General features: G+C 39.8%; 2 protein-coding genes and 1 long non-coding RNA gene across 4 annotated transcripts in view; 1 reads left to right on the plus strand and 2 right to left on the minus strand.

Annotated features, from left to right (window-relative positions):
- Positions 1 to 2381, plus strand: part of LOC113415445 (low-density lipoprotein receptor-related protein 2-like) — a 51020-nt gene extending 48639 nt beyond the window's left edge. Inside the window, exons 34-35 of the mRNA XM_087953938.1 lie at positions 1196 to 1313; positions 1727 to 2381. Of these exons, the coding sequence (XP_087810064.1) occupies positions 1196 to 1313; positions 1727 to 1765 (157 nt within the window). The 3' untranslated portion in view covers positions 1766 to 2381. The remainder of the gene's footprint in view (positions 1 to 1195; positions 1314 to 1726) is intronic.
- LOC148132408 (uncharacterized) overlaps positions 1 to 24564 on the minus strand; it is a 251800-nt gene extending 227236 nt beyond the window's left edge. The window contains exon 1 of the long non-coding RNA XR_015747961.1: positions 24460 to 24564. This is a non-coding gene — a long non-coding RNA (uncharacterized LOC148132408). The remainder of the gene's footprint in view (positions 1 to 24459) is intronic.
- On the minus strand, positions 9625 to 14484 carry CLDN23 (claudin 23). Of its 2 annotated transcripts, none has more exons than XR_015747958.1 (2): positions 14209 to 14484; positions 9625 to 13725 (listed from the first exon to the last, which is right to left on the minus strand). XR_015747958.1 is itself a non-coding variant. In XM_026672904.2 (2 exons), the coding sequence occupies exon 2, from the start codon at positions 13607 to 13609 to the stop codon at positions 12827 to 12829; it is 783 nt and encodes a 260-aa protein (XP_026528689.1). In that variant the 5' UTR covers positions 13610 to 13722; positions 14209 to 14395; the 3' UTR covers positions 11398 to 12826. The 2 variants fall into 2 exon arrangements, 1 of the variants encoding a protein (XP_026528689.1); XM_026672904.2 differs by having other exon boundaries at positions 11398 to 13722; positions 14209 to 14395.
- Positions 24565 to 24797: the final 233 nt, after the last annotated feature.

Below are 24797 nucleotides of genomic sequence, written 5' to 3' on the forward strand. Positions count from 1 at the left end.
ATCTAATTCAAAACCCAGTCCTATCCAGTCAGTATACTTGCTGAATTCTATTTTCAGGTGACTGTTGACCTATGACAACGAACATTTAGTTTCATGTTGAATGTGATCTATGTATCTGAGGGGACTAGGAGGCAAGGTTTCTCTGTCATGGTACCTATCTATGGAATTATCTTCTCCCTGAGATTCAACAGGCTCCAACCTTGTTAGACTTTGAAGACTTTGAAGTCCTGTCTGTTCACTCGGGTCCAAGATGTTAGCTGTGTTTGTCCTAGAAATAGAATAAAATAAGCTGGAAGGGACCTTGGAGGTCTTCTAGTCCAGCCCCTGCTCAAGCAGGTAGATTGTACCTCACTCCCAGTTTAGCATAAGTGAGTTTCATGGAATCTGGGAGGGGGGGAAAAAGTTTAAAATTTAGGGAAGGTTGGACACCTCGGTACTCTTCTTTAAAACATCCAGTGATGGAGCACCCATGATTTCTGGAGGCAAGCTGTTCCACTGGTTAATTGTCCTTCACTGTTAAGAAGTTTCTCCTTCTCCAGGTTGCTTCTCTAGTTTCCAACTATTGTTTCTTGTCCTGCCCTCTGGTGCTTTGGAGAATAATTTGACCCCCTCTTCTTTGTGGCAGCTCCTCAAATACTGGAATATTGCTATCATGTCACCTCTAATTCTTCTTTTCTTTAGAATAGCCAAACCCAAATCCTGCAACAGTTCTTCATATGTTTTAGTCTCCAGGCCTTTGATCATCTTAGTTGCTCTTCTCTGAACTTTCTCCAAAGTCTCAACATCTTTTTTGTTCTGTGGTATGGTGACCAAAATTGGTTGCAGTTTTCCAGGTGTGGTCTTACTAGGGTTTTATAAAGTGGTACTAGTACTTCATGTGATCTTGATTGTATGCTTCTGTTTATACAGGAGGTGTTGCCTGTGTTGGTGTGCCTCAATTGTGTGTTTTGCTGTTCTTGATCTTTGGTTATTTTTGTTATTGGAGACATTATAGTTCATGGAGTATTGACCTATGTGTAGGACTATGAAGTTGTCTTGAAATAAACAGCAACTATGGCCTTTATGATAGTGCCAACATGATATTGGAAGCGGAATGTGATAATAGAACTGATATGAATGTAAAATCACAACTCTGAAAAAAAATCTGGCGTTTAAACTGTTGCACACATTAGAATTCTGTCTCTCTTTCTCAAAGGGCATCAAGTACAGGGTCCGATAAAACATTGGCCATCTACCAGAAGGATCACCAACCAGAAGGAGACAGCTTTGTCGAAGATGAAACGTGCATCAATGCAGCTTATGACCCAGGCCAGGTAACAGCTTCTGTAACATTTTAAAATTGTATTTCAGTTTCAAGCACGTACACTTGGTAGCTTTCTCTATAATCTTGAATGAATTATAGCCCCTTTATATTTAAATATAATTTAAATATATTTAAGTATTAAAGGATATTTAAACCGTGTGCAGTTGTTTTGAGTTGAAAAGTTTTAGAATCGCAACCTCTCTTTGCCTAGAGAAATTGATTTTGAGACTGATTAAAGGATAGTTTGCCACTTAAATTAACTGCATCTTATTTTGCAATGCTGGTAGAATTTCTCTATAGATATTGATTAGAGAACTCAAACGAGCATACCCTGGCTGCAGGATCTCGGATAATGAAAAAGAATCTAAACATGCAAAGAATGTAATAGAAAATGTTGAATCTTGATTTTTTTTTTTCCAACAGGAAATATCAACTCCTCTGAAGACAAGGACAGATTTGTAAGAAAAACAAACTGTTAGGTCTAAACCTCATGCTGTCTTCTCCAGCTGGAAAACAGGAATGATTATGCAGAATTACAGAATAGGAATTTCTCAGTATCGTATTTATTATATTAAAACTCAGTCTTTTAGTGTTCATTTTAAATAGCATTTTAAAAGCTATTTAAATAGCATTTTAAAAGCCAGCTGAAAGTACCAAACATGGGGAGATTCCGCTGATAGCATGAGTTAGATTCTGATTTTACAATGGTGTGGAGACCCAATGAAATGAACTCCAATCACTTCTAGAGGCCAAACGGCATATCTGGATCCAGTACTCAACTAGCAGCAGTTAATGAAATTGACAAGTTGTTATAGTACTATGCCTAGAATCGCATACCAGCTTTGCAAATGAAGGATAATATATATGATTGTATGAAAAACCAAATGCGCAATAAATTTTTTGGCTCAAATGACTTTAAGATCCTACAAGAATCCAGCCCTTTGAATAATATGATTTGTATCTGAGACTACTAAACTTTACTAATCACTCTTTCACTGGCTTTTATGAATTCATGAGTTTAGATGCAAGACGCAATGCAAAACATCTCTTCATGGTTTTTCCCTTTCATTAAAATATCAAATAGCATTTCATTTCATTTTTGCAGGTGTATTTCTTGGAAAGATTTATATTTACACTGGTCTCTACTTTCCATTCACCATTAATGACTTACTGTGGCTTAAGTGGCAAATACTTTGAAAAATTCCATTCCTTTCTCTTTTCTTGCTTCTTAGAGCCTTCAGCACTGTCCCAACATGGTCCTGAAACTTTTGGTGGGTTTTCCAGTTTTTCCACTAATGCAGTATTGCTCTTTAAAATAACCAACACTTTTAAGATCAATTTTGGGTTGCCAGCACAGCACAGCACAGTTCTCTTTCCCAACAAGCTTATAATGTAAGTAGATATAGCTTCATTGCAGAAAAATAGGGGATTTGGAGAATTAAGAATAGGGGATTTTTCTCACCAATTTTATTATCAGTCCATAACAGCATCAAACTACACCATTGGTAGAAGATTATAAAGCGTTGCTAGAGTAGGAGGAAAAAAATATACAAGTGCCCATATGGAAGACAATATTGTGTAGTTTCAAGTTACTTCTTGGGGGCACTACTAGAAGTAAGATTTTCACACTGTGTTGATCATAACAAAGTAGCATATGCTTTCCTATGAAACCAGCCTTGCCTGTGAAAGTACACAACAATATCTTTGAAGAGCTTTCGCCTTCCAGTTTTTTTTAATTGGAAAAAGGCATAAAACTATATCTGGCCTGTCATTTCTTTTGGGTACAAGATGCTTTCTAAGTATGAGAGCAGTTCCAGAGTTTGCTTCCACCCTTATTGACTTACAGTTGTTAGCATGGGACCATCAAACTTGCTTACATTGGGAAACAGTAGCTATGCCAGAAGAATATGTTAGGATCGTTTATATCAACAACATGATGATTCTAAAGTACCTATAGAAATAGGCAACAACTATTAGAAATCATTTCATGATCAGTGTGATGAAAGAGATCCTTTAATATAGAATGAATGAATGAGCTGGAAGGGACCTTGGGTCTTCTAGTCCAGCCCCTTACTCAAGCAGGAGAACCTATACTATTTCAGATAATTTCTCCTCAAACATGTTTTGTTTGTTGCTGGTATTAAGAGTATCAGTCTTTTCCAATAATGGGAGCTGGCTTGGGAGCTGCACTATGTTGATATTACAGCTTTAGTACATTTCGCATGCTAATGTCCGTGTATTGATTGTCTTGCTAAGTAGCTCCCCATCTTGACCATAAATGAATAGGTTAGAATTGTTACTGTTTTACACTGAGATAAAGTTCATCCGTGTAAAAGAATTCAAATATTTAAGCTCGTCTGTTTTACTATCAAGGAAGTGCTGTTTTAATACTTCAAAATAGTCCACCCACCTTGCTCCCTAATGCTGCACCAGGATACAAATGCAAATGTTAGTTCAAGCAAAGCACGTTAAACAGAAAGGATTACCGTGATTTGCCGGCGTATAAGACGACTTTTTGCCCCGAAAAACATGCCTCCAAGTGGGGGGTCGTCTTATACGCCGGTATATCCACTGCCGGCTTTTGGATGCTTGTTGGACGCAGCGAAGGCGCCTCTGGCTTCCTGGATCCCCTGCGCCGCTCCGCTTCATCCCGCTCGCCTCGCTCCGCCCGAGGCTGCAGCCTTCCTGCTCTTCCCACGGCCCCTGGCACTCTGCCCTGCCGCTGCAGCCCCGGGATTTCTGGAGGCGTTTTCCGGTGGTGGTGGGGGTCGTCTTATACGCCGGCAAATACGGTAGTTTTAATCCCTAATCCTTAGTCCTATCCACCCACACCCCTAGCAGAAATGCCAGTTGGGTGTAGCATATTTAATCTTGAGAAGAGAGGGCTATTCTCAGATATTTGAAGGACTACCACATGCTTTCTCTGATTTAAAAAGGGTTTAAACCAGTAAGTCACATTAAAAGAAAAAACAGTTGACTGTAGGCCTTAGTATGAGTTACTTCGCCATCTTAGCTACTTAGCATGGGTTCCCTATCCTAAAGGGAAGGGATCTCTCCTTGAATATCTAGCTCACAACTTCAGGACTTTTGGGCATGTATTTTTCTCAATCCTATTTTCTATTAGAGGAGTTGATTTAATTAGAGGTGTTTAAATTGGTTTTTTTGTAAATGAAATCTATGTGCATTTTTACTGAGCTATAGATATTTTTCCTCTTCCCTCAGGCCTTTCCCCTGCCTCTCCTGCCAGATGATAAACACGGTGCTTTCAATGTTGGTAAAATGCTTTACCAACATTTTATTCAGAATTCTTATTAATAAATGAAAGAGAGTCATGCCTGGGGTATACAAAGTGCATATTGCAACTGAACTGCTATCAGATCCAAAATCCATTGACTTTGGACTCCGGCCTGTTATGAAACTCTCAAAAAATCTATTAACAACACACAAGGATTCTTTCTTACTTTGTTTACAAGCATCTGATACTGCTTTTAATGTTGATCCTGGGATTAGACTGGGAATCACTAAGAAGTTGAAAATAATGTGTGTGTGTAACTACAAAAACATTTTTTTCCCATAAAGGAAGAAGGCTTAAGAAAAGTAACTTGCCTAAGAAAATAAGTATACGGCTGTGATAATGCCTCAGTATTAAAATAAAAATGCTTCTTAGAATTCAACATTTTCTACTTTTACAATATATCCATTTTGAAGGGTACAGCCAGATGGCCAAGTGAAAGTCCAACCTGAAAGCCTTTGAGCTAGTAGAAGAGTAAATTGATTCACTTGTCAAGTTCTATTTCGGAGGTCTCCAAACTTGGCAATTTTCATACTTGTGAACAGTCTAGCTGAGGAGTTCTGGGAGTTGAAGTCCACAAGTCTTAAAGTTGCCAAGTTTGGAGACCCCTGTAATCTATTCTGTGACAGTAACAAGACCAGGAGTCAGTGTATTTCTGAACATTTGAATGTGAGACAATTTGAGGAATGTGGAGGAGCTAAGTCGGAGACAAACTCTTTATCTTCCATTAATGTGGCTGCCATCCCAAACATGCATACTTTTGAATTGGCTCCATGATTTATATAATACATTAACTTTATGAAGTCATAGGTCTGCAGCACCCTTTTTACTGTCCCTTCTTGGATATGGTTCCTTAACCAAAAGTGGAGGCTTACCTATAGTTCTTGGTACTTTCCTTTAAGTTGAACCAGTCATTATTTCCATGTTTTTGGAAGCTGAATTTAAAATCCATTACAAGCCAGAAGTGACAACCACTCTTGTTCTGAAGAATGGAGTTTATCTCTCTGTCCCTGGTTAATCAGCTACAGGGAAAGAAGGAAGTAAGATGGCAATCTACTAATCCTTTACAGTGGCATGCACACAGAGATATATTCAATAAACTCTGAGTGGAAAAGGGTAGGATTGTGCTGTAAAGTGTGATTCCCACCCTACCTTTTGGTGATAAAGACATTAATGGTAGGTTGGGCAATCCATTTATTTTTATGTAGAGTGTGGGAGCCCTTTTGAAGTCAGACAAGTTAATTCTGGGAACACTATCCATTTTTTCTCTGTTATTCTGTCTCAATGCAGCAGTACTTGTCACATCAGAAAGTTGATTTTTTTTTTCATTTGCCTTCTTTCTCCTAGCTTGCATCTTAGGGTTTTATATCTAATATCTTATTTCAAGAGAAGACCTGCTTAACTTCTCTTTTTCCATGATGTTCCAATTCAACAGTGAAAAAAGTAAGGTTCTACATTTAGGCAAAAAAAAACCCCAAATGCACAGATATAACGTAGGTGGCACCTGGCTCCATAGTAGTAACCGTGAGACAGATTTTGGAGTCCTAATCACTTAAATAGGAACCAGCAGTGTGCTGCAGCTGCCAAAAAAAGTCAACACAGTTCTAAGCTGCTTTAACAGAAGGATAGAATCAAGATCATGTGAAGTGCTAATATCACTTTATAATGCCTTGGTAAGATCACACTTGGAATCCATCTTTTGTCACCACAATGTAAAAAAGATGTGGAGACTCTAGAAAGAGTGCAGAGAACAGCAGCAAAGGAGATTAGGGGAGTGAAGGCTAAAACATATAAAGAACAATTGCTAGAATTGAATATATCTAGTTTAATGAAAAGAAGGACTAGGGGTGATCTAATAGCAGTGTTCCAGTACCTCAGGGATAGCCATGATATTCTCCAAAGCACCTGAATGCTGGACATGAAGCAATGGATGGAAACTAATCAAGGAGAGAAGCAATCTGGAACTCAGGATAAATTTCCTGACAGAACAATTAATCAGTGGAACAAATTGCCTCCAAAAGTTGTGACTGTTCCAACACAAAAGAGATTGGACAACCATTTGTCTAAAATGATGTAGAGTTTCCTGGCTGAGCAGGGGTTGGACTAGAAGACCTTCAAGGTCGCTTCCAGCTCTGTGATTTCTATCCTATCCTATCCTATCATATCCTATGTTATCGCTCACAACCAACTATTTTCTTCTATGATCTTGCACTTGAAAATAAGAATTAATAGAGTCAACATTATTATTTCTGAATCAATGTCTCTGATTGTGATGTTAGTTTCTTAGTGACATACCTGTGGGATGGGAAGGAAAGAAGGGGAGGGGGAAAGATGTTAAAAGAGAGTCCCAAACAGACATTCTGATTCTTTCAAAGGAGAAAGAAAGAGGGGAAGAAGTATTTTATACCAGATCTACCTTTTTGCATATAAAGTGGTACCTCAATTGCTCTAAAAATAATTGAATTTGGTACTTGACGCATTTTGATGCAAAAATGTTGTCCCAGTACTTGTTTGTTTGATACTCAGCATGTAAGCTAGAAGTTGTCAATCTTGGCTGCCTTGTGACTCACTATCCTTTCTGGCCAAAACAAAGGATCACTTGTTTTGTTTTCAAAGTCACAAAGTCACATGGTTTGTTTTCCACTTGTCATTTTTAATATTCATTGTGCCTCCCAGAACCAATTAACAACAAATACCAAGGTACCATTGTATTTGTTTTGGTGCCTTTGAATCAGTGTTGACTCCTGACAACTGCCTGGACAAGTCCCTGAAGTTATTTTGGCAAAGTTTCAGAAGTGGGTTGCCATTGCCTGCTTCCCAGGGCTGAGAGGGAGTGACTGGCCCAAGGTCATCCAGCTGGCTTTGTACCTAAAGAGGGACTAGAATTAGGGGCCTTCCAGTTTCTAGTCTAATGCCTTAAACCCTACACTCAACTAGTTTTCCTTGACAGCAAAAAAAGAAAAACGACAAGAGTTACTATACCTTTCATTTAAAATAATCACAATGGTTATACAGCCAAGTGATAGCGGCAGTGTGTGTGTGTGTGTGTGTGTGTGTGTGTGTGTGTGTGTGTATGCACACACACCAAAACTGAATTATTGACAACAATGCATGACTTCAGAAATTGGAGGACAATTGAATCACAGATGCCCCCATCAAAATCAAATCACTCTTACTGAACCACCATGAAATACAGAAATCAATTATACAATAGTTTGTTTACAACATGGTGAACTAGAGAGGCAGAAGCAGCAAGCTTGGCATTAAGGTGCTGATATCTGTAGGTGAGGGGTGTGAATTGGCCAGCTGCAGAATCGGCTAGCCAGCTTTCTAGTTGTTGGAGTAGGTAGGGTTAAACCACGACTTCCTTTTCTCAGTTGCTTTGAGATTTGGAAAAGCTCCACTGCATCTTTGCCGACTGTACAATGTCTACTATTTGAAAAATGTAATAACTGGTAAAATATTAACATGACATAACTGTATGCTGTTTCCAGAAATTGCACAACACTGCCACTTTTCTTTTGGGGACTTTGACTGCCCTTCCCAGTTACATTATAGCCATATTTTATTGAGGAACCTAGATACCTTTGCTCAGGGGCGGGTGGTGGCAGTTCTCATCTCTCTAAAGATGCAAACTCACTTCCTAAAGCTATCATCATCAAGCAGAAACTTGATTGCCTTTTGAACTGCAGAGGTTTTGACACTGCATTATTTATCCACCGTCCATCATACAATATATAGACACACATGCACGCATTTAGCTAAAAAGTATTTTTGCAAGCAAGAAGCATTTCTTTTCATTTTACCACACCTTTATTGATAGAGCTCTCAGCCCTTGCATAGTATTTAACTCAGACAACCAAGTAGTATTTAACTCAGTAGACGGAACACAAAATAAACAGTATCTTGGATTCTTGACTCTTGAGTGGAGTGGCGAGGGAGGGTGGATGATCTTCCCTTCTGTTGGGTGTGGTGAATGGACATTCTTTCACCTAGATGGGCTTAGTTCTTGAGCCACCTAGTACTTGGGCAGAGATGGTTGGTCTCTTGAGGATCCGGGGGGGATTGTGTGTGTGTGTGTCCTAGCCTTGGAGCAGGGGTTTCAAACTCGATTTCATTGAGGGCTGCATCAGGGTTGTATTTGACTACAGAGGGGCTGTGGGGCATGACCAGGATGGGCATGGCTAGCTAGTCATTCGTGTGGGGGCGCCTGTGGCTGAGCACTTTGCCAGTGAAAATGGGCTCCCGAGCTCCATTTTTGGCTGCTACAGCCTCCAGCGAAAACGGAGCTCGAGAGGGCTGCACGTGGCCCGAGCGAGCTCTGTTTTTACTGGCAGAGGTGACGCAGGTCGGTCTTTTGCTGTTTCCAGGGTGGCCCCATGGGCCAGATCTAAGCACCCCATGGGCTGGATCTGTCCCCCAGGCCTTGAGTTTGACACCCCTGCCTTGGAGAAAGGATCAAGAAGAAGGAGCAGGTAGGAACATCAGGAACAACCTGTGGAATATCAACTCCCCAAACAACATCTCCGCTGAACATCTCTGTTTCTTCTGGAACACCCTCCAAATCTGACTGAGTCAACAGGCCTGGAAGTTGCAAAAGAATGGTGATCTGAGGAGGGGCCTCCATTCTTCATAATACCTGACTCTCTCTCTCAGCCTTTTAATAATAATATCCATTTTTCTATATTTTATTTTAATTGGTTTGATTGCATGCTGCTAAGTCACAATTTTGTGAGGTGGGCAGCCATATAAATAAGATGTACACTTACATACATAAATACATCAGGATGGTGACAGGCAGAGGAAGGTATGACAACCATCAGGAACCCAATGTTTGCAAGTAGACCCACTCTACTTGGGTTATGTATCATTTGGGTTATAAGCAGTGTTTCTCAAGTAGCTACTCGAAAGATTTTCTTTGTCCTCTTTTTAAATGGGAGAAGAGTATACCCCTGTTAACTCAGGATGCAACCATTGTACATTAATTGACATCACAGATGTATACTGGAGGAGGCAGAGACTTCAAAAGTGGTTTCCAAACTGAAATTTTAATATAAAAGAGGGGAGAAAAGTATGTACAGAAGTGAAGAATAATCAGTTAAACTTAAAACTACTGAATTTTAATTACATTTAAATGTAAACAAAATAAAATCACATTACCTAGGGAGTAGAACGCCTCACCATTCAAAAATCACTTTTTGAAATTTCAGTTTTGAAAAAGACTTGAAAAAGACAGCTCCAAATTCAGCAAGGATGGAAAAGACAGAGATGACATACCCCAAGATCCTATGTTTGTTGATCCCATTATTGTTAAAATGTAAATACACTGTGAAATGGTTTAATTTAGTTCAGAAATGTATTTCAATAACGAAAGGCTAAAAACCTAATAAAAGTAAACACCAGATCTGTAGGCCAAAAAGAAGCCTGACTCCTTACAAAATTAAGGAGAAAAAAATGTTTCAGACCAAACACAAAACATAAAAATACAATAAGTAAAAGAATCAATAAGGAAAGAAATTCACAAGATTTAAGGGCTACATGTATAAATATGGCCACTCTAAATCAAATGCAATCTGTACCTTGCATAATTTAGCTGTCCTTGATTTTAGAGACAGTTATTATTATACTTGGATTTCAGTTTCAGGAAAAAATTATAGTATTTTCAGCAACATTTCACCCATGTCTACCAATCTTTCAGCTCAATGTATTTTAGTATACTATAGCTGAAAGTTGCCCTGCCCATTATTGCATGAACAGAAAGTTGCCCTGCCCATTATTGCATGAACAGATTAAAAACTAATACAAGTTGGTATTCATATAAATCTTAAAAATACTTCAGGATGTAATTAAGCTTCATTGGTAACTTACTTTGCAGAACATATCATTTTAGTAAGCTAGTGTTCCTCCAAATTTTTAGCTTTATTATGAGGGGAAAAACCTGATGATGATTAAAATAATCTTAAAGCAGAGATAAATTGTCTAATAGCTTTGCAAAAATAATTCTACTTGTTCAAACATTTTTCTCAAAAATCACTGTAACTGTTCACATAATCCAAATTGTATCATTACACAACGATTCCATTTCAATGTTTGTTTGTCTTTTGGGTGTTCAGACCTTAATTTGTGGCATAATGTTGTAGGATGTTGTTACGTTCCCCCACCCCTAATGATGGATTCCTGTGCCTTTAATTAGAAGCTACCCATTTGTAAATGTAAATGCTTTAGCATGATTTGTTTGGTGTGCTAGGACAATCTGTGATATTGTCCCCTTATTACATTCCTTATTAAAATAATATTTTTCCTTGTCATAAACAGAAAACAGAAAAACATGAAGGCAAGTGGTAATTTAGCTGCTTTTCCCATCAAGGTAATAGACACTGACCAACTTCATGTTAACACTGCAGGCCCAATATCTGAAGAAAAATGGAAGAAGCCCTGCAGAGGAGACAATCTAGATTCTAGAAGCATCCTGGCAATGGGGAGAAGAACAGCTGAGTAATTCAAAACCTATCAGAAGTGGGCCATACCAGGTAGCAGTAGCCTCTTGGTGGACCTGGCTGATCACAAGAAGGCTAAACAAAATTGTATTTGATTAGTATTAGAATGAGAGATCACCAAGAAATCTCCAGAGTATAATTTAGATTGGGGAAATGAAACACACACACACACACACACACCCCTAAAGAAGACAATCACAACCCACCTGCCTTGTAGTCAAGGAAATCACATGTTTATAAAGTTATCAAGAGTTGAGCTCAGCCCTTAGAAGCTATTCTAAATGCTGCACATACAGCAGAATGCAGGGCTGTGCAGAAAAGTTCTGTGTTATGTTTCCACTTACTAGTTTTCCCTCAATTTGGAGTAAGGAAATTGCTTTCCAAATTCTTATTGAAAAGGAAAGAGATGAAATTCTCATGGCGGAATGGGATACCCTTGCACTTCTTTTAGTGAAGAGGTGGCAAAGGAGCATACAACTATCCTATCCTTTACTAGTCTATCTTCTCAGGAGCAGACTGCACACCGCTGGTTCTCACACTGAATCCCAGAATAAAGCATTATGAAGGAACCACTCCCCTTGGGCTTTTTTTTTGTTTTTTACATTTTGGAGAGTGGAGAGACTTGTAAAAAAAAATTAAAAAGAGATTTCCCCAAACTCTATTGGCTGGACAATAAAGCAAGCTCAAAACACCATCAAGAAAGAACTTTCCAATTACCTGAAATATGAGGAAAAGAATAGAAACTTCTCTTTGTGAGGGGAAAAAAAAAACCCTTTTGATAAATTACAAGGCATGTTTGGCACAGCCTTAGCAGAAAGTCTTAAGAGCAAATTATCTGCATTCAAGTATCATATCTACACACAGTATATAAATCTTATCTGTGCAACTGACTGTGATTTCCTTTCTTCACATGAATGTATACACCAGAGGTCTTCAAACTTGACAGCTTTAAGACTTGTTGACTTCAACTCCCAGAATTCCTCCTCCAGTCATGTTAGCTCAGGAATTCTGGGAGTTGAAGTCCGCAAGTTTTAAACTTGCCAAATTTGAAGACCTGTGGTATATACCTTCAAATAAATGTGGATAAGTTTCCCCTGCAGCTTTCCCTCCGTGTCCGAATAATTAAGGAATAGGATTATAGCCTTGTGTGAAAAGTTACGTGGAATCTCTTGTAAGTCTCCCTTCAGCTTTTCATCTGACAGTAAAAAAAGGAAACACTTAAGAACTCTAAGTAGCACCGCTGTAAAAGCAGTTTTTAATACCCAGCAGGACAATCTTATGCATAGCTGGTCAGCAGTACGCATTTGATCATAAGAGGTTTCTGCTCAGTTCAGTGCGTATTGCTTGCAATTTAAATTTCTGTTCAGATCTTTTGCAATAATTTAGAATATTTTTTAAATCCTGCTTTTATTTACTAACCAGGTGGCTCACTTGAGAGGATCCTTAGCCTACTTCATCTCCAAACTCCTAACAATACAGGCGCCGGTCAAAGGCATGATTCATTCCATTTGTATTTTTTTCTGTGTGCAATGACTATAATATATGTTGCCTAAGCAGTATACCAGCATCCTGAGAAAATACATAAATCAAGTATTGTTCCAGAGTCTCAGTGGTTCTTTCATTGATTCATTTGTCAAGAGGGAAGGAGAAATATTAAATGGATGGGCATTCCATAGTACAATAACAAGAATTTTCCTCCTTGCTTTGGCTTTGTGCAAATTCTCAAGTTTAGGGCTAAACATCTGAGTCACAGGGAAGTTTGCTCTCGCTTCTGCTCCTACTCCACGTCCTCTCCCCTTCTAGCACATCCAGAGAATTGCTGTAGGATCTGGGCATGGGGTTCCGGGATTGCCTGGGAACTGCTGTGCTGCTGATGGGGGCAGAGATTGCTCCAACATTTGACAGGCTCTGTTGGTTGGAATTCTTGGAATATTTGGAATTCGTGGCGCTTTTCTTCAATCTCAACTCTTTGCAGCATTGGCCAAAGCTAAAAGTTAGAGAGATGCCTCCGATAATTTCCAGGCAGCTCCCTAAGTATCCAAGAACCAAGCAGTAGGCCACCCGCAGGGTAGTGGATGGAGGAGAAGGTAAGTCATACAATTCGTAATTGTACCACGAAACTGCAATCAAACTCAGCAAGCCGGAAACAAAGAGCACCAGGCCGCCTAGCCCTGCGAGCAAATGGTGGGGCATTTCCTGCCAACATCGCACACCGAAAGAAGTCACAATCAGCCCCACGACTGTGACTGCCAGAGAAGAGGGCATGAGCCCTCTGGCCACTTGCACGGGCAGCTGGTCAAAGTAACCAAGGGTGTCTTTGACGTTGCATTCGTTTGTGCGGGTACTCATGCGCTCATTGCAAATATCCCAGATCCCTTGGTGCTGAATCAGATCTGTTGACATGTCAAGGAATCCAGTCACATCTCTCCAGCTGGGGGCCAGCGTGCTTGTCAGGTTCAAGACAAGGCCACAGGGACCAAGCACAATGCCCACGATCATGGGAGTCGGAGTCCGCATGCTGCTGACCAAGCAATCAAGCCCAAGAAGCTGTTACGGAAACCACAAGAGGTTTCACTTTCTAGGTTGGCCTGCCTAGCTAAGATTCCCTGCTAGGCATCTGTTGGTGATCTCTGCTGAAAAAAGATTCTGGATTAGGATTCAAGAAATCTGGTCAGTCAGGACTCAGGTTCCCCACATATAAGCCCCACATTTACTGCAGAATTCCCTTAATCTTCCTACTCTGCCCGTAAAAGAAACTACAGCGAACAGTTGGGTTGCTATTCTATTTCTCACAATGCAGTTTACGAAACATTTGCTTAATTCTAAATTCTGTCTCCCTTTCCCAGTGCTAAAGAGAATGTTTTTCTCCTTCCTTCCCCTGTAATCAGGAGCGGCTCCAAAATATGGTACGTTTTACTTCTCTTGAGTCACTGCCAAGAGTTCCCCCTTCTCAAGTGTAATTTTGCAGGGGACCCTCCCAACAAGGAAGGTCAACGGCAGCCTGAGGGGCTTTTTCTTTCCGTTCAAGTTTAAAGATGGTTTGAAGATTCCCCCTCCTGAAATCCTGAAGCTCCCCCTGACTTGGAATCAGACATCAAAAGAGAGCAAACATTTACCTGTCCACTTGCTTGGTCCTACTGCAGGCACACCTGTGACGTCCATTGTCTTCCCTCCTCTATGTACCCAGCTAAAAGCACTCGGCTACTTCGACCGAAACTTCTTTGTATACAGAGAAACTGAACGCTGCTGTTGCCAAACTCGTTCTATGTTGTATTTTATAGGCAAAAAGGGGAGGGGAGGAGAAGTAAAACAGAAGTGGAACCAGGAAGGCTTTGTACCAGGTGTTGCCAAGTTGGTGACTTCAAGAAGGTGGGGTTTGCTGGAGAAGAACATCACACCTGCTTCTCTGCGTGCAAGATACATAGTGATTTTTTTATTCTCCTGAGTAAAGGTCAGCTCTCATTGCTCAGGTTGCACAGCCCATCTAAACAATTGCCAATTTAAAGCATCATTGCTTGTGTAACTATTTTAAAAGATAAGCATGCTGGGCAGTTCAGATTGCACTAATGCCCTGAAAGGGAGAGTGAAACTGAGCTAAGGCTGCTCCTGAACCTGCCAAGGGAGAATAACTGTCGAAAGTGGGATGGGGAAAAGATAATAAGTGTTTTAAGAAACTGATTCAACCAATCTTTTGCCACTTTTTAAGAACCCTTTTGGTGCACTATAGCTTTGATACATTTTTTAATTATTTCTCACTCTCATTCCCCCTGTCTTGATTTACCAACTTGCCAGCCAGCCAATGTAGCAGGAATTTAAAGAGCAGCTTCCTACCTAAGCAGATGCTGGCAGATACTCAAATTCAATGTGTTTCAGCTATTGATTTCTGCACACTAGGCAGGAACGTGTTTCCTTATGTCTTACCTGGTTGTTTAATCATAACAATCGTTGGGAGGTCTTTATTTCATGTTGGTTGTTTTTCTGGGTGGCAAATACACCTAGTTGTATCCCTTGAGTAAATCCTTGTTCAAAAAAACCAATTCTGATGCTGGCAAGGAGCCTGGGTTGCTCTCCTGGGAATGTGCTGTAATAAGGGTCGGAATGGTGGGGGAGGGAAATTGATTGACTATTAGACAGTATTGCCATACTTTGGAAAACAAAGCCAAGGCAGAATGTTAGACTGGTAAAACCAGATTTAGAAAATCTTTTGTGTGAAGAACGTTGCATATACTTTCTAGATCGGAGAATAGGTCCCCCTTTTTCCCAACATAAGCCGGATCACAGCAAAGCCTTTGAGTTGAGCTCAGCCCTTGGTGACTTCATGAATCCTTTGTGATACTTTGTGTAGGGTGTTTTTTTTTGGCAACAGTACAGAGGTGACCTGCCTTTACCTTCTCCCTGGATGGTTTTGACTTTCCCAGTCTAGCCTACAACCTAGCATTTCATGATGATTCCAGTTCATCCGCCTGGAATCCACACTGTATAATGGACATTAATACAACTGAACGAGTCCAGAGGTATTTCACGAGAAGAATACTCCACTCCTCAGCTTGCAATAGAATACCTTATGCCACCAGGCTTGAAATTTTGGACCTAGACAACTTAGAACTATGCCGCCTACAGTCTGACCTAAGCTTAGCACACAAAATTGTCCGCTACGGCGTCCTACCTATCAATGACTACTTCAGCTTCAACCACAATAACACACGGGCAAACAATAGATACAAACTCAAAGTAAACCTCTCCAAACTTGATTGCAGAAAATACGACTTCAGCAACAGAGTGGTCAATGCCTGGAACTCACTACCTGACTCTGTTGTTACATCCTCAAACCACCAAAACTTTAACCTTAAACTGTCTACCATGGACCTCACTCCATTCGTAAGAGGTTGGTAAGGGGGCGTGCATAAGCGCACCAGCATGCCTATCGTCCCTGTCCTACTGTTCCCATTTATTTGTACTCATTTATTATGTATATACTTATACCAGTTTATACTTATATGTTGATATGTTATGTTCATACTTATATTTGTTTTCTCATACATGCTTGACAAACTAAACTAAATAAATAAAATAAATAAATGAATGACTCCCATCTAAATACTAATGAGGTCTGCCCTTGCTTAGGGTCTGTAGATCAGCCAGATGCTGCCACCTAGCTAGCACAAGCGCCCATACTTCGTCTTAAGGCTGTCATTTGTATTATTCTACACAGTTGCTGAGACTCAAACCATTGCTAATTTATCCCAATGGGGTCTTTCTGTCTGCTAACAGCAATGTGATAAGCAAAAATTAGACACAAACATCATTTCCATCGCTTTCATTTTTCTTTCGCCAAAAAAAAAGAAGTCTACTATTAATTGCCTGGGTCTGCCAGTCGAGTTATAAACTAAAATTTTTCTATTTTATGTTTTAATCTGCATTAAATAAAACTGTCTGTATAATAATAATCAGTTCTACCAGCACTAATTCTGTCTCCAAAGATGAATTGGTAGGATAGACAGTAGCATTTGTTGATAATTATGGCAAGCACTTTGGACACTGGAAATGGCCTATAAATACTTACATTGCTGAGCTTGGGTGTGTTTATTTTATACTGTTCCATCTATATCATATTAAACACTTGGAAGAAATGTGTAGAGGTAGATTGAAATCACCCATAATTAATTCTGTGGAAAAAACCCCAAAGGGTTCATATTTCTATCATGATCAGAAGCAGATAAAGCTCATCTAGATGAAAAATTACCCCATCTCTCCTTGCCTTAAACTTTGGCCTCTGTTTCATTCATTGATTTCCTGACTTCTTGTACTGTAGTCCAACAGACTATCAGCGATGACAGACGTTCTGCTTTCAACATCTCTATTCATTCTTTTTTGCTACAGGAGATAAATTCAAAACCATTGGGATTAATGGGCAATGCTGCATTTGGAGGGGAGGGGCATGTGTAAATAAGCCTTCCTTCCTTCCTTCCTTCCTTCCTTCCTTCCTTCCTTTCTTTCTTTCTTTCTTTCTTTCTTCTTCTTTTTTTGCTTCTTAAGTTTCTGCACTGGTCAGCAGAGGGCAGCAACTGCTGGTAAATAAACAAGGGTGTGGTTGGGCAGTGAGGGAAAGAACACGAAATAATTTAAGCCAAGTCATCAGGCAAGTATAAACACTGCCCCTGCTTTTCCTTTCCATAGTCACAGCTCCGTTCACTAGTTCTGCACCTGGAATGTGTACTTGTTGCTAAAGATCAGAGCAGCCGATTAGAAACTAGCATGCTTGTGCAGGAAAATTATATTTTTCAAGCAAATGCTTGCAATACTGACTTTCTTGGGAAATACACACCTATTCCTCATCACGTACTCCTGCCTTCTCCAGGTATGTATGTGTGTACCGGTGTGTATTTGTGGTGCAATGTATGCACTACAGATTGTAATAAAGGGGTTCTGCTTATGATTAGGTACTTGCCGGGCCCCCAATGCACTAAGTGGAATTTCAGGTGTCTTTGCATGTGTGTGCATATAGTACTGCCTCTCTTCTCTGTAGAAAAAAAGCATTATATGACATTATGAAAATAGAATTAGAGTCAAAAGCTTATTTTCACAACTCTTAACTGGATACATTTTGACTCCACCACCACCTAGTGCTTAAATTGTGTAATGTTTCTATATCCACATAACACAACGGCCTCCCACTACAGCAGGGTTGGCAACTTTTAAGAGGTGTGGTCTTCAACACCCAGAATACCCCAGTCAGCATGTGCAAATTTATGTATTTATTTATTACATTTGTTTGCTGCCCATCTCATTATCCAAGGTGACCATGGGCTCTAATATGCAAATTCCCTAGCCAGCATATGCAAATGCAAATGGTATTATCATATAGATGTCTATGTGCAGCTGGAGGTCAATGAAAAAGAGATTACGGCAATCATGGTTTCTTTAACTTGTTCTTCTTCCAGCTTGACACCTAATAAATAACTATATAATCTTTTTATATTATTTTGGATATCCTATAGATTTGGATAAATGGCAGAAATTATGGAATAGGAATTATAAGTTGACAATATCGACATTGTATAAGGAGAACGTATATAAGATGTTTTGTAGATGGCACTTAGCGTCAGCAAGACTAACAAAAATGTTTAAAGATAAATCAATGAAATGTTGGAAATGTCATCAAACGCCAGGAACATATTATCATATGTGGTGGACTTGCATAGAGGCAAAAAGGTATTGAACTAAAATACACACGTGGTTAGAAAAAATGATTAAACAGCATATAGATTTGAAACCTGAAATATTCCTATTAGGAATGGTACCAGAAGGTTATACTAAAGAAAAGACATATTTAATTATACATGTTTTAACAGCGGTTAGAATAGTATTTGCCCAAAATTGGAAGAAAGAAAAATAATTGAAAAAATATTTGAATGTGCAGAAATTAAAGAAAGAGAAGAAACTGATTATTATATGGTATGGAATATGTTTTATCAATGGATAGAGAATAAAATAAATTAAAAGAGATGTATTTATAGAGTAATTAGAGAAATTTAAGTGACAGATGTATGTGACATTATTATATATATGGAAATGTGATTAATATTGTATTGTTAGATTTGATAAGTAGAATATCATTTATAATGGTCAACGTGAAATATGTACCTAATTGACACACGATTGAAATGGAATGGATTTGTTGTATTTAAAAATAATAAAACTTTATTTAAAAGAAAAAGAGATTACGGCCACATCACAACAATATTTCAGTTACGATCAATCTGTTTCCTTACATCCAGTAAAGACATATTCTTCTGTTTCCTCAGTTTAGAAAGAAAATCAAATAGAACAAGAAATTAGAAAATGCACCCACTCATTGTAGAGATATATCATTGAATTAAAACAAAAACAAAAGCTGCAATCCCTGTTGGATTCCCTTGTGGGACACTTTCTTAAATAAAGGAGTTTTTTTCAACCTATTGTGTTGAATTTTTTTATTGGCATCGCAGATTGCATTAGCCATCCTGTTTTGACTAAGTCACAAATTGTTTGTTTCACCTAAAGGCTGTGCCTTAAATCATGGTAAATAAATCACCAAGCAGCTCAGTGCAAAATGTGACCGGAATCAAGGCCTAAACATGCATTCAAGGAATGCCTTCTGAAACCCTTCAAGAGTATCAAGTAAGGCACAGCCACAGAGCTATATATCAGTGTTCCCCTTCATGGCTTTTATAGTCTTAAGGAGTATGTTTTCCCACTATCTCCTACAACAGCAAACAGGATGTGTCACCTTCATATTCTAAGGAAATGCAAAGCAGCAAATAAACAAACAAACAAACAAACAAAACTGCAGAAGGTAGCATTCAACTTGTAAAAAGTTTCAGGTTGGTTTGGTTTTAAATAGCAACTCTCTGCCCCAAATTGGAGCATCTTGAACAAGGGGAGAAATTTTGAGAACTGAAAGGGGTTGAATCTCAGCATGGCTGCAATTTGTTCATCTGTTAGTGTTTTATTATGCGATGTCTGTGCAACCTCATCTCCTAGACTTGCTTTCCGTTATTGCTCTGGGAGAAAGAGAAGAGAAACAATTGGATCACTTACTCATTACTTTGGATATTTCATATTGTGAACAGAATGTGGCCCAAGAGAAAAACCAACACTTATTAACAATCAAAGGATGGGATCACAGAACTCCTTGTCTTGCTGGGAGGTTTCTGAGAAAATTGTACCAATTATACAACATTAATATAAAAAAACACTACATTGCTTGCTTGGCTTTTATAATTGATACAAATCACACAGGTCCAGTTTTTCTTTCCATAGAATTTGGGTCATTTTAGTGCAGAACATCTATTGTCCAGCGGCACCAAATACACACAACCTCGTGTTCTGTTTTGGAACATGAGAATTAAATGTAAAAGTTTAACAGCAGTAGAGAGATTTCATCTTCTGTTCATTTATTTAATTCTTTTCTCACACAGAAGTATCTTTTTAAGTCTGCTCTCATATTTGAACGTTATGGTCTCCTTTTTTTAAAAAAAATTCCTCCAGAAGTGAAGCCTTGCCTTTGTCTTGGTTCTTGAACATCTTCATTCTTCTGCAACTCTGAAACTCAAAGGATGAATTGAAAATGGCAATTCAAGTTCAATAGGCATTCATGCCAAGAGAGTCTATGAGGACGTCCAAACATGACCTGACAGTGATCCTACGTTGGATTAAGACCAAAATTCTTTTTTTCATTTATTCAGTGAAAAGTTTTTGCTAGGCTGCAGCAAAACCCCCTATGGCTTATGGATGGTATTCATTAAATTAAATGTTCAGTGATTACCAGCAATATTCTCTATTACCAGGAAGATTTTCTCAAAATTCTCTATTTCTGGTGCCAAGAAACTTGAGTAGGAATCAAGCCAAGATAATTTGTGTTTGCAATCATGGAATTAAATCAAGGATGGATAGAAGGAAGAGAATGAATGTTGAGTGTCTTGATCTTGATTGGTTAAAGCGGGGCTGGACTAGAAGACCTTCAAGGTCCTTTCCAAATTTGACATTATGTTATTCTGATTTCCTAAGCTAAGGAAATCTGAATCTCTGACCATTGAGACAAAGATCAGTAACAGCTCCTTTTTAGCATGAGTCTGTGAAACCCCATTCCCAATTTATGACATTTTTATGGCTGTCCAGCTAGAAGTAAGAGGATATGATCCTGGATGGGGTGGGTGGGGAGTAGTTCCAATTCATGTTGAGTTTTATATTCAGATAACAGCTGATCAAACAGTTACAAGTATTTTAGTAACCCTCTCTCCAACTCCAAGTGAATTAATTACTTAATTTATTAATTAATTGCAAGCAAATTAGCTTATCCGTCACTGTAAACTCTTCTCTTTCTCTCTCTTTTCTGGCCTTCCACTTTTCAAAGTCCCGGGAATCCAGGTGCTCATGTGCAACCTCATCATCCCCTTTAATTATTGGCAATGATGGTATTTTGAAACTCTGCAAAATCTTGGAGATCTTGAAAATCATGGAATTCTTTCCCAAGAAATCCTCCCTCTCCCCCCCTCCCCCCCATTTCTCAGATGTGGCTCCATTTCTGTTATCACGTACTGACCAACAGGTCCAGTTTGGCCAGGATTGCCTCATTTGCAAAAACGTGTCTTGATCAATCCTGAAACTTCGGGGTCACTACAGCCATCTTCTCTATGCTATGATGAGACACACAGATACTTTTTTTTTTACGAGAAAAACAAAACTTAGCTTTCCCCTCTTAAATCACAACACGAGAAGAGGAAAATCAGCCATTTGGTTTGAATGGCCCATCTCTCTCTTCAGGAAAATATAGGGTGGGTAATTTGGACTCAGTCACTCTCTCTCAGCCCAGTATCCCTCACAGGATTGTTGTTGTAGAGAAAATAGGAGGAAGAAGAAGTACAGATAGTTCTAAACATACCACCACAATTGAGCCCAAAATTGGTGTTGTTGAGTGAGATGTTAGTTAGGTGAATTTTGCCCCATTTTACGATATTTCTTGCCACAGTCGTTAAGTGAATCTCTGCAGTTGATAAATTAGTAACCTGGCTGTTAAGTGAATCTGGCTTCCCCAGTTGACTTTGTTTGTCAGAAGGTCGCAAAACATAATCACATGACTCCGGGACGCTGCAACGCTCATAAGGATGAACCAGTTGCCAAGCGCCTGAATTCTGATTCCATGATCATGGGGATGCTGCAAAGGTTGTAACCAGGGATGGGATTCTACCGGTTTGGACCGGTTCGGGCAAACCAGATGTTAAAGTTACAGCTGGTTTGCCGAACCAGTATTTCAACCAACCGGCTGGCCCCTCCCCTTCCGCCCCTCCCTGGAGTCTCCAGGCGGCCCATTTTCGATGGAGGTAAGTGCAGGGTCTGCGCAGAGGCTCTGGGAGGGGGAAAAAATGGGCCTTCTGGAAGTCCAGAAATGGGCCTTTTTCTGGCTTCTGGTGGGCCTCCAGAGGCCAGGGGAGGCTGTTTTCGCCCTCCCATAGGCCTGGGGGAGGCCTCTGGACCCTTGGGAGGGTGAAAACGGACTCCCCCGGGCTCTGGAGGCCCACCGGAAGCCGGAAACAGGAAGTTCTGGTAGGCCCCGCCCATCATGGCCCCCACCCACCCAGCAACCGGGAAGCGAACCGGTTGCTGGGATTTTTGAATCCCACCCCTGGTTGTAAATGTAAAAATTGGACATAAGTCACTTCTTGCAGTGGTGTTGTAATGCTGAACGTTCACTAAGTGAACCATTGTAAATCGAGGACTATCTGTATTAGTATGTTCACTGCCTTGATTATTTATAAAAATAATGAAGGCAGATATAAATACATAAAAGGCATGAATGAGCGGAACGTGCAACATAGGTTTTTCACATGGTGTTCCAGTATGGACGGGTAGTTACAAGCAAAAGAAGATTCCCTGAGTGGGTCCTTTGAAACCAGCAATTTGAAAGGAAAATATTAAATCAGTATTCCATTTTATGTAATTGGTGGATGAAGTCTGCTTACATAAGACTCGTTTATTATTTATTCATGCATTGGACAAGAAATAGATATACCATTTTCTTTTAATAATTAAACTGTATGTCAGCTGAAACCACAACAGAACTTTTACAACTTCATATGTAAAATAAAATTTTCGTGGGAGAAGCTGAATCCAATAAATTACAAAAGCATATTTAAGAGCTTGCTTGCTTCTGTATACTGTAATTTGTGAAACAAATCTACAAATCAGCTATTCTCATTCATCAAAGTCAGGAAAAATCAAAAGAAAAGGCTTTCTTGCCTTTAAAAACAGCTTCTCTGGAAATGCTACAGCCTGCAAAACACTTGGTTTGCTGCAAGTTGCTATGGACCCTCCTTCGTCTCCCTCCATTGTAATTCTGTCTACAGGGGGAGGCTTCCTACTCTTGGCCACCCCTGATAACTTTTAATTTAAAAGGCAGTGGGAAGAGAGGGGAGGGAGGGAGGGAGGGAGAGAGAGAGAGAGGGAGAGAGAGAGAGAGAGAGAATGAATGAATTGCCCCTCATGTTTTTTACAGAGCTGTAGATCTGGGATTTCCAAACTTTCAAACTTGTGGACTTCAACTCCCAGAATTCCGAGCCAGTATGCTCTAGAACCATGATGGCGAACCTACGGCATGCGTGATGGAAGTGGCACGCAGAGCCATTTCTGCTGGCACGTGAGCCGTCGCCTGGAAGAGAGGCACTTGCACATGTGCGCATGTCTCCCAACAGCCAGCTGATTGTTGGGTATGTGCCATGCATACACAGGGGGCGGGCCGTGTGCGCAAGACCAGCATGCATGCTCAGAGGCGTGCGGGGGACCCACACATTACATTACGGGTGCAGGCACACGTGTGTACTTTCGGCACGCGAGGAAGAAAAGGTCAGCCATCACTGCTCTAGAGTGACTCTATACTGCTTTGTGTTTGGCAGAGGTGTGCATCAAACTGGTAAGCCTACAGAAAAGGGAGATGTGTGCGGAAGGCACTCCATGGTGATGCTTCCTCTATTGCCTCATGACCTCACTTGTCCAAAAGAATATTTTATTCCACTGTCTTCTTGTTAACATTCTACAGAAACGTAAACCCAAGCAACCATGTCGTGAAACTATATAGAGGTCTTCATTTCTGCAGAGACCAGCAAATTTATAAGGCTATCTAGGAATATGTACTTTCTGTAAATCGCATAACTTTTCAATGTCCCAGCAAAGATTCATAACATAAAGAGGCATATAAGGGAAAATGGGGAAGTTCAAATGGGGAAGTTTGTGCTTTCAGGTCAATCTTGACTCCTTGTAACTGCCTGGACCAGACTGATGTTTTCTTGGCAAATTTTCAGGAATGGTTTGCCATTCTATGCTTCCTGAGAAAGAGGGACTGGCCCAAGGTCATGCAGCTGCTTTCATGCCAAAGCTAGGACTAGAACTCACAGTTTCTAGTTTTCTACTGTAGGAAGTTAGCACCCACCCCTCTCCTAGAAAAATGAAATATCCTGGGAAATATTAAAAAGGCAGAATATTTTCTCTAAAAAGAGTAGAAACTCAGAAGCAGAAACTCACCTCAGAAGTAGAAACTCACCCCCACCTTTGTTAATGAGTGGGCCATTAAGGCCTGGGCCAGAATACTTTACATAACAAAGATCTCCAGGTAAAGCTATAGCAATTGCCATAAGCCCTTTTCATTACAACATCATCCAGCAAGGCTCAACCAAACCTGGAACTCAGGACAGCCTACAGAGTTGCCCCTGGCCTGCATGGCCCCATGGGTGTCTGACAACTAATCAGAATACAAGCTTCAATTCAAATCCCAACAAAGGTTATAAAACCCAGGCACTCTCAGCATGTCACCCCTTCTTGATCTCTTCCTTCACCTTGAAGCGTGTGATCATCCTTCCTTTTCACTCTGGAGCTTCAAACCATGTGGTCCTACTGTCCACCATTAAACCTTCCAAACAGCCTCCGTGTTTCCAGTGTCTTTTTCCCACTTGGAACTGAACCCAGAAGGATTTTTCTTCCAACAGTACCTTAATTGAATTTATTTATTTATTTATTTATTTGTCAATTGCTTACAAAACAATAGGTATAAGTAAAAACATAGTTATGAATACATGGATACATATAAGAAAAATTAAAAAATAAATAAAAGAAACAATAGGACAGGGACGGTAGGCATGTTGGTGCGCTTATGTAGATATCATAATGTGTTAGG

This window comes from Notechis scutatus, chromosome 2 (assembly GCF_049901735.1).
Source record: "Notechis scutatus isolate UNSWTSFEM ecotype Mainland chromosome 2, rNotScu1.2, whole genome shotgun sequence".
Classification (NCBI taxonomy): Eukaryota; Metazoa; Chordata; class Lepidosauria; order Squamata; family Elapidae; genus Notechis; species Notechis scutatus.

What these genes read in the sequence shown, in the direction of transcription:
- CLDN23 (XM_026672904.2), bottom strand. Translation starts at nt 13,609, where the DNA reads ATGCGGACTCCGACTCCCATGATCGTGGGCATTGTGCTTGGTCCCTGT.